Source organism: Boleophthalmus pectinirostris, unplaced genomic scaffold (genome assembly GCF_026225935.1).
Source record: "Boleophthalmus pectinirostris isolate CB_2022bp ecotype Guang Dong unplaced genomic scaffold, ASM2622593v1 HiC_scaffold_21, whole genome shotgun sequence".
NCBI lineage: Eukaryota > Metazoa > Chordata > Actinopteri > Gobiiformes > Gobiidae > Boleophthalmus > Boleophthalmus pectinirostris.
In genome coordinates this window covers 38850573-38860572 of record NW_026571175.1, presented here as the reverse complement: position 1 = coordinate 38860572, position 10000 = coordinate 38850573, and the positions used below count along the sequence as shown (strand labels likewise).

At 48.8% G+C, this 10000-nt stretch overlaps 2 protein-coding genes across 3 annotated transcripts in view; one reads left to right on the top strand and one right to left on the bottom strand.

The window, feature by feature from the left end:
* hsf1 (heat shock transcription factor 1) overlaps positions 1–3600 on the top strand; it is a 13575-nt gene extending 9975 nt beyond the window's left edge. The window contains exons 8-14 of one of the 2 annotated variants that reach the window (XM_055156901.1): positions 338–447; positions 771–958; positions 1071–1224; positions 1714–1819; positions 2636–2683; positions 2806–2851; positions 2963–3600. In XM_055156901.1, coding sequence (XP_055012876.1) covers positions 338–447; positions 771–958; positions 1071–1224; positions 1714–1819; positions 2636–2683; positions 2806–2851; positions 2963–3069 — 759 coding nt within the window. In that variant the 3' untranslated portion in view covers positions 3070–3600. The remainder of the gene's footprint in view (positions 1–337; positions 448–770; positions 959–1070; positions 1225–1713; positions 1820–2635; positions 2684–2805; positions 2852–2962) is intronic. The other variant, XM_055156902.1, reaches the window with a different exon arrangement.
* Positions 3601–3630: 30 nt separating this feature from the next.
* The window catches only part of bop1 (BOP1 ribosomal biogenesis factor), an 11380-nt gene continuing 5010 nt past the window's right edge, over positions 3631–10000 (bottom strand). Inside the window, exons 6-16 of the mRNA XM_055156900.1 lie at positions 9503–9604; positions 9127–9339; positions 8756–8917; positions 8553–8633; positions 6937–7006; positions 6467–6599; positions 6090–6276; positions 4823–5114; positions 4488–4572; positions 4091–4198; positions 3631–3942 (exon numbers count right to left, since the gene is read on the bottom strand). Of these exons, the coding sequence (XP_055012875.1) occupies positions 3789–3942; positions 4091–4198; positions 4488–4572; positions 4823–5114; positions 6090–6276; positions 6467–6599; positions 6937–7006; positions 8553–8633; positions 8756–8917; positions 9127–9339; positions 9503–9604 (1587 nt within the window). The 3' untranslated portion in view covers positions 3631–3788. The remainder of the gene's footprint in view (positions 3943–4090; positions 4199–4487; positions 4573–4822; positions 5115–6089; positions 6277–6466; positions 6600–6936; positions 7007–8552; positions 8634–8755; positions 8918–9126; positions 9340–9502; positions 9605–10000) is intronic.

The following is a 10000-nucleotide window of genomic DNA, read 5'->3' as shown; positions in this document are numbered from 1 at the left end:
ACACACACACACACACTGAACACCTGCAGGTACACACACACACATACACACACACTGAACACCTGCAGGTACCACCCACCGAACACCTGCAGGTACCACACCCACCCACCGAACAGCTGCAGGTACCACCCACACACACTGAACACCTGCAGGTACCACACACACTGAACACCTGCAGGAACCACACACACTGAACACCTGCAGGTACCACACACACACACACACTGAACACCTGCAGGTACCACACACACACACACACACAGAACACCTGCAGGTACCACACAAACACCGTGAGCACCCCGCCCCCTCCTCTCTAAACCCCGCCCTCTCTCTTTAGGCCAGCCTCTTCCCCTCAGACTCCGTGAGCTCTGGACCAATCATCTCTGATATCACAGATGTCGCCACGCCCCCTTCTGATGATGTCATCAGTGAATGGAACGAGCCCAGGTACTCGGTTAAGTCCTGGTTTAGTCCTGTTTTAGTCCTGGTTTAGTCCTGGTTCAGTCCTGGTTTTAGACCTGGTTTTAGACCTGGTTTTAGACCTGGTTTTAGACCTGGTTTTAGGCTTTGGAGTCGATACAAAAGTCGATTAATTTACTGATGTAAAAACTGTATTATTAAAGTTGTTTTTTTTTTAAAGTTCGTTTTTTAATCCTTCAGTTATGATTTGTGTAAATGTGAGTCTCCCTCCAGCCCACCTGTATCGGCTGATATCTGCGGTCGATATATCGGTCCGGGCGCAGCGTTCACACCGTGTCTGTGTTTGTCAGGGAGCCGGCGCCTGGGGTCACGGGTCAGGGGTCGGAGGTCAAAGAGGAGCCGCAGGTGGAGACGCCTCTGTCCCCGACCACCTTCATCAACTCCATCCTCCAGGACGAACCGGCCAATCACAGCACAGCGGCAACGCAAGCTCCGCCCACCAGCCACACCACAGCCAATCAGAGCTCACGGCCCAATGGTGAGACGCTGGGTCAGGGGTCAGAGAGGAGAGAGGGTCAGGGGTCAGAGGTCAGACAGGGTCAGAGGTCAGGGAAGGATGATTGATTGATCTCTGGCTCCTCCCCCTGCAGTGGCCCCGCCCATCGTGATGATAGTTCCCCCCAACGACCAATCAGAGCCCATCGTCCAGTCGCCCTCCAGCCAATCAACAGCCAGCGCTGCAGCAAGCCCCGCCCCCTCAGCATCACCACAGAAAAAATGTCAAACCGTCGCCGTGATCGACAGGTACAGGACCGGACTGGGGTCCGGACTGGGACTGGACTGGGACCCCACTTGGTCTAAACCAGGAGTGTTCAAACTTTTTTCATCACAGCCACAAGCTGAGGACAGTGAATATTTGAAATGTGCAGGTTTAACTCGTTCGAATGAGACTTCAGTCCTTTTTTCAGGCGAAGATCCTTAAAACTGAAAACACTAATATTTAAAACTTAACAAAGTCATTTGGGCCAAAAAAATGTGTCTGGGGGCCGCATTTGGCCCACAGGCCGAAGTTTGGACTTGTCTGGTCTAAACTGTTTCTAAACCAGGACTGAACCAGACCATGTGGACTCCACAGACTCTCTGATCCCGGTCTTGATCCCGGTCTTGATCCCGGTCTTGATCCCGGTCTTGATCCCGGTCTTGAACTGGTCTTGAACCCGGTCTTGAACCCGGTCTTGAACCCGGTCTTGAACCCGGTCTTGACCCGGTCTTGACCCGGTCTTGGTGTTTCAGGTCTGAGCTCCTGGACCATGTGGACTCCATCGACTCGGGTTTGGAAAATCTCCAGAATCTCCTGAACACGCAGAGCTTCACCTTCGACACCGGACCCATCCTCGAGGTACTGCAAATACTACTACTACAAAACTACACACTACTGCAGTACACATCCTCGAGGTACTACAAATACTACTACAAATACTACACACTACTGCAGTACCATCCTCGAGGTACTGCAAATACTACTACAAATACTACACACTACTGCAGTACACATCCTCGAGGTACTACAAATACTACTACAAATACTACACACTACTGCAGTACCCATCCTCGAGGTACTGCAAATACTACTACAAATACTACACACTACTGCAGTACACATCCTCGAGGTACTGCAAATACTACTACTACTACTACAAATACTACTACTACTACTACACACTACTGCAGTACACATCCTCGAGGTACTGCAAATACTACTACTACTACACACTACTGCAGTACCCATCCTCGAGGTACTGCAAATACTACTACAAATACTACACACTACTGCAGTACACATCCTCGAGGTACTGCAAATACTACTACTACTACTACAAATACTACTACTACTACTACACACTACTGCAGTACACATCCTCGAGGTACTGCAAATACTACTACTACTACACACTACTTGCAGTACCCATCCTCGAGGTACGCCCCCTGCCTCAGGTACCGGTACTACTATTACTGCAGTATACACAGTACTACATACACTGTAGTACTCTGGAGCGCAGGTTTGGGACACATCTTTACACACGTGTGGGGTCAAAGGTCAGAGGGCGTTTGGGGGCAGCTGTGACCAGGCAAAGTCCTGATCTGGTCCTGATCTGGTCCTGGTCTGGTCCTGGTCTGGTCCTGTTTTTTGTCTCTAACTTTTTGTCTCTTTCAGTTTTTCAGTTCTCCGGGTGCAGAGTTCGACCTGGACTGTCTCGACACGGTACTTTTACTTTAGTACTCATACTGTACTACTACTACTACTCTTTACTGTAGTACTGTAGTATTCTTTACTTGTGTTTACATGTTGTGGTGCTGATGTCACTGTGATGTCACTTCCTGCAGCTGCTGTCGGAGCCGAGAGACGAGGGACTGAGCGGCGCCTCCACAGGTCAGAGCCAGAACTGCACGTGTCACTCTTCAGTGTGTGTGTGTGTGTGTGTGTGTGTGTGTGTGTGCGTGTGTGCTTGATTTAAAATGTTCCTAAATCGTTTGTTTCCAGGGAAGCAGCTGGTGCAGTACACGCCCATGTCGCTGCAGGAGCCAATCACGTCGCTGGAGGACGTTCTGGGGGAGGACCCTGACACCCTGCTGCCCTCCGACCTCTGACCCCTCCGCCCCCCGTGACGACGCCGTTTTGTTCTTTTCTCGGTTTTAGTTTGGTTTGTTTCGTCGCTCAGAGCCAATCGTCACAGTCGAACTTTTAATGTGGAAAACTCCAGAAAGAGACTTTATTCTGAAAAACTGAGGAGGAAGTTTGAGTCCAAGAGGTTTTAAACGTTTATAAAAATGCATTTGTACGATTATTTTAACAGAATAAAACTCCAAATTTCACTTGACAGTCCGAGGAGGGACAGACCCGGGTTAGTCCTGGTTTAGTCCCGCTGACAGTTACTGTGTGGCCTTTGATTGGACGTGAAGTGACCAATGCGCTGTGATTGGTCGGCTCTGAGCGCCTGAAGGTTTCATGTTTTAATTTTTCTGTATAAATATTAAAGGTATTTTTGAAGAGTTTATTATGAAAAGTATTTAACGTTTCCGTGGTGACAGTCAAACGTCTGTCTCCATGGCGACGCTCGGAGCTGATTGGTTTAAAAGGGAATCAGCCGAAGAACTTTGTTAAATAAAGTAAATATCAAAGTTGGGTTTTTTCATTTACAACTATAAGTGTCAGACTTCAGGTCGACAGTTTTATTTTATATAAACAGATTTAGAAAAAACAAATGTTTATTTGAGTGTCCACCAGGGGGCAGCAGCCCACCATCTTTGTCAGGTTGGTTCTTTACAAAAATCCAGACTTTAAACCGGGTCTGGATCCTGCAGGAGGCTCAGGTGAACAGCCGAATGGTCCCGTCGGCGCCGGAGCTGAAGACCCAGGGCTGCGAGGGGTGAAAGGTCACGTCCAGGACCCCGAGGTCATGAGTGATCACATGACCCTTCAGAACCTTCACCGGGACAATCAGAGGGTTCTGCAGCAGGTCACTGACGAACAGAACCAGGACCAGACGAGAGAAAAACAAGAGGTCATTAGAACAGATGAAAGAAAACACATTTTACACACAAACGTTTCAGGGGTCAGACTTTCAGGGGGGGGGGGGGGGGGGGGGGTCAGACTGTCCCGTCCGTTTACCTGAAGACCGTCCCGTGACACACGATGACGGAGCCGTCGTCTGAGGCAGAAGCAAAAAGTGGATACGAGCGAGAAAACGCCACAGAACGAACGGCCCTGCGATGATGTCTGAAGAAGAAGAAGAAGAGAGGGAGGTAAAACTGAGTTTTGGCCAATTTATGTTTCCTGTGTGTGTGTATAGTGTGTATAGTGTGTATATAGTGTGTAGTGTGAATAGTGTGTATATAGTGTGTATAGTGTGTGTGTGTATAGTGTATATAGTGTGTGTATAGTGTGTATATAGTGTGTGTATAGTGTGTGCATATATAGTATGTGTATATATAGTGTGTGTGTAGTGTGAATAGTGTGTATAGTGTGTGTGTATAGTGTATATAGTGTGTATATAGTGTGAATGTACCTGAGAGTCTTGTAGGGTTTGGAGCTCAGGTCGAGGTCGAACCAGCTCAATCTGCAGTCGTAACTGCTGCAGATCACATGATCACCTGAACACACACACACATACACATACACACAAACACACACACACATACACACACACAATACACACACACATACACAACACACACACACAAGATTAACAAACAAATTGGTCCCCGGTCCCCGGTGCCCGGTGCCCAGTCCCGTCCCCGGTGCCCAGTCCCGTCCCCGGTGCCCAGTCCCGTCCCCGGTGCCCAGTCCCCGGTGCCCAGTCCCCGGTGCCCAGTCCCCGGTGCCCAGTCCCCGGCAGCGTACCTCCGGGGTGCACGGCGATGTTGGAGATCCACTTGGCGTTGGTCTGGAGTTTCTTGCTCAGTTCTTGTTTGAGGAGGTTGTAGATCCGGACGCTTCTCTGCGTCGCCAACAGGAAGTACGGTCTGATTGGATGGAAGGCGACGCTCTGAACCAATCCCCTGTTTCTGCTGAAGGGGCTCTGGCTCCGCCTCCTGCTCACCTGGTGGATCAGCACCTGCAGGTGACTGTTGTGATCCGGCATCACGGCCGCGATGTAGTCGCCACGAGTGTGCCACGTCACCTGACACACAGGCTGAACAACACACACATTACACACACATTATACACATTACACACACACACATACACACACACACATACTACACACATTATACACATTATACACATTACACACACATTATACACACACACACATTACACACACATACACACACATACACACACACATACTACACACACATTATACACATTACACACACATTATACACACACACACATTACACACACATACACACACATACACACACATACTACACACATTATACACATTATACACATTACACACACATTATACACACACACATTACACATTACACACACATTATACACATTATACACATTATACACACACATTATACACACACACACACACATTACACACACATACTACACACATTATACACATTACACACACATACTACACACATTATACACATTACACACACATTATACACACACACACATTACACACACATACTACATACACATCATACACATTATACACACACACACATTACACACACATACACACACATACTACACACATTATACACATTACACACACATTATACACACACACACACACATTACACACACATACTACACACATCATACACATTACACACACATTACACACACACACACACACATTACACACACATTATACACACACACACACACACACATTATACACATTACACACACATTATACACACACACATTACACACACATTATACACACATTACACACACATTATACACACATTATACACACACACACACATTACACACATTATACACACACATTACACACACACACACACACATTATACACACATTATACACACACATTACACACACATATTATACACACATTATACACACACACATTATACACACACACATTATACACACACACACAGCAGTCCTGTGAAGACCTGCTCTAGATCCGGTTCAGTCCCGGGTCAGTCCTGGGTCAGTCTCTTACTTTGGGGTGTTGGATTTTAACCCGGATGCCCTGCAGAAGCTCCTCCCCCTCTGCGTTCATCCAGGCGACAGGCCCCTCCCCCTCTGTGGCTGGCTCCGCCTCCTCAGATAAAAGTCTCTCTGTCGCCGTGACGACCGGTTTATCCGCCGCCGTTGAGGGCGGAGTCACGAGAAGCACCTCAGAACCCCTGAAAAACCAGACCGAGACCAGGGTTAGACCAGAGACCAGACCAGACACCAGACCAGTCATAGTCCCAGTTCCTGTCCAGAGTCGGTCTTGGTCCCGGTCTTGGTCCCGGTCTTGGTCCCGGTCTTGGTCCCGGTCTGGTCCCGGTCTTGGTCCCGGTCTTGGTCCCGGTCTTGGTCCCGGTCTCTTACACGGCGAGGGCGACCAGGTTGAGGTTGAGACTCGGGTTCCAGGCGGCGCTCTTTATGGCTCCGCCCACTTCCACTTTCTTCACGCAGCGTCCAGAAGAAACCTCCCAGAAACGAGCCGAGCCGTCATCGCCCCCTGCAGGACCGACAGGACCGACGGGTGAGACAGGGGTGACAGGGGGGACAGGACCGACAGGTGAGAGGTAAACTTATCACAGGGTTCAGTTCTGGTTCAGTCCTGGTCCTGGTCCTGGTCCTGGTCCTGGTCCTGGTTCAGTCCTGGTCCTGGTTCAGTCCTGGTCCAGTCCTGGTCCTGGTCCTGGTCCAGTCCTGGTTCAGTCCTGGTCCTGGTCCTGGTCCAGTCCTGGTTCAGTCCTGGTCCTGGTCCTGGTTCAGTCCTGGTCTAGTCCTGGTTCAGGTTCAGTCCTAGTCCTGGTCCTGGTCCTGGTCCTGGTCCTGGTCCTGGTTCTGACCTGACAGGAGCCACTGTCCGCAGGGGGAGGGGCTGATGGTTCGGACTAAACCCTCGTGACCTCGATAAACCTGAAACATTTAAACATTTATATTTTATTTTTAAATTGTTTTATTATTATTTTAATATTATGTTTAATGTGTTAAACTTAAACATTTAAAATATAAATCCAGATTTAAATACAACCACAAAAAACTACAAAAAAACTACAGAACAAGAAAAAAACCTACTGACACACACACACACACACACACAGTCCACATGTACCCCCCCACACACACAGAGTCCACATGTACCCCCCCCCACACACACACACACACAGTCCACATGTACCCCCCCACACACACACACACACACACACAGAGTCCACATGTACCCCCCCCACACACACACACACAGTCCACATGTACCCCCCCCCCACACACACACACACACACACACACACACAGAGTCCACATGTACCCCCCCACACACACACACACAGTCCACATGTACCCCCCACACACACACACACATCCACATGTACCCCCCCACACACACACACACAGTCCACATTGTACCCCCCCCACACACACACACACACAGTCCACATGTACCCCCCCCCACACACACACACACACAGTCCACATGTACACCCCCCCCCCACCCACACACACACACACACACAGTCCACATGTACCCCCCCCACACACACACACGTTCATATGAATGGACAGACATCGTCGCCCCCTGGTGTTTTACTCGGCGGTGCACAGACGTCCACACAGATCCATAAATCAAAAATGACGGCGGTGGAGCTTGAAGAGGCGACGCAGAAATATACTTCAGTCTTTAGAGTGTTACCATGCTCTGTGTTAGAGTTAGAGTTAAAGTTAGAGTGTTACCATGCTCTGTGTTAGAGTTAGAGTTAAAGTTAGAGTGTTACCATGCTCTGTGTTAGAGTTAGAGTTAAAGTTAGAGTGTTACCATGCTCTGTGTTAGAGTTAGAGTTAAAGTTAGAGTGTTACCATGCTCTGTGTTAGAGTTAGAGTTAAAGTTAGAGTGTTACCATGCTCTGTGTTAGAGTTAGAGTTAAGTTAGAGTGTTACCATGCTCTGTGTTAGAGTTAGAGTTAAAGTTAGAGTGTTACCATGCTCTGTGTTAGAGTTAGAGTTAAAGTTAGAGTGTTACCATGCTCTGTGTTAGAGTTAGAGTTAAAGTTAGAGTGTTACCATGCTCTGTGTTAGAGTTAGAGTTAAAGTTAGAGTGTTACCATGCTCTGTGTTAGAGTTAGAGTTAAAGTTAGAGTGTTACCATGCTCTGTGTTAGAGTTAGAGTTAAAGTTAGAGTGTTACCATGCTCTGTGTTAGAGTTAGAGTGTTACCATGCTCTGTGTTAGAGTTAGAGTTAAAGTTAGAGTGTTACCATGCTCTGTGTTAGAGTTAGAGTGTTACCATGCTCAGAGTTACCATGCTCTGTGTTAGAGTTAGAGTTAAAGTTAGAGTGTTACCATGCTCTGTGTTAGAGTTAGAGTGTTACCATGCTCTGTGTTAGAGTTAGAGTTAGAGTGTTACCATGCTCTGTGTTAGAGTTAGAGTGTTACCATGCTCTGTGTTAGAGTTAGAGTTAGAGTGTTACCATGCTCTGTGTGGTGGGAAACGGCTGCAGGTCGTGGGGTCGGGGCAGTTTGGGGATCAGGTCCTCAGGGTTCACGTTCACCTGGAACAGAGGTCAGAGGTCACAGGTGAAACAGAGGTGAAGAAACAAAAACACACTCTGGGGTCACACGGAGGTCACACAGAGGTCACACGGGGGTCACACAGAGGTCACAGGTCACTCACCCTCATCTTCCTCTGTCGGGGGCACAGGTAGAGGTCGAGGCAGCGCTCGAATCGCTCGTGGATGAATCGCTCAAATGCCGGGACCTGACGCAGACTCGAGAACTTCCTGGGAACAAACGGCAACTTCCTGTCCTCAGGATCCTGCTGCTCCCACAGCGCCCTCTGCGGGACAAACACATTTATATAACAACACAGCGCCCTCTGCGGGACAAACACATTTATATAACAACACAGCGCCCTCTGCGGGACACTTGCAGTAGTATTTGCAGTAGTAGTATTTGCAGTAGTAGTATTTGCAGTAGTAGTATTTGCAGTAGTATTTGCAGTAGTATTTGCAGTAGTATTTGCAGTAGTAGTACTGGTGCGGTTACCTCCTCGGGGGTCATGAGGTACTCCGGCGGGGGGTTGTAGCTCTCCTCGTGCCCAGGCAGAGGGACTCGGGGGGCGGGCACGTGCATGCGCAGGTCCCTCGCTCTGCCCGGCTCCTCGGACGCCCACAGGTCGTAGTAGCGCCCCCTCGAGTCGACCTGAGTGCGCCGCGGCTTAATCCAACCCATCTTTATGGCATGGACCAGTCTGGACACCTGACAGGAGCAGACAGGGGCGGACAGGGACATTCATCAGAAACAGATGAAAATATTAAAAAGTACTACAATCAAAGTACTACAGCAGATGTACTCCAGTAAAATACCACAGTAAAAGTACTACAGTAGAAGTACTAGAGTAAAAGTACTGGAGTAAAAGTACCTTCTCCTTCTCGATGAGCGAGGGGATGAAGCTGCGTTTGTCGCTCGGACGATTTGTCACAGGATGAATCATCACGTCACAGCTGAAGAAGTCCACAGACGGCTGAAGACCAGGACCGAGACCGGGATCAGGACCAGGATCAGAACCAGGACCGAGATCAGGACCAGAATCAGAACCGGGACCAGGACCAGAACCAGGATCAGAACCAGGACCGAGATCAGGACCAGAATCAGAACCGGGACCAGAACCAGGACCAGAACCAGGACCGAGATCAGGACCAGGATCAGAACCAGAACCGGGACCAGGAGCAGGACCAGAACCAGAGGACAGTTTAGGTCAGGACCAGGACCAGAGGAGCATGAATGAAATGTGTGTGTGTGTGTTGTGTGTGTGTGTGTGTGTGTGTGTGTGTGTGTGTGTGTGTGTGTGTGTGTGTTGTGTGTGTGTGTGTGTGTGTGTGTGTGTGTGTGTGTGTGTGTGTGTGTGTGTGTGTGTGTG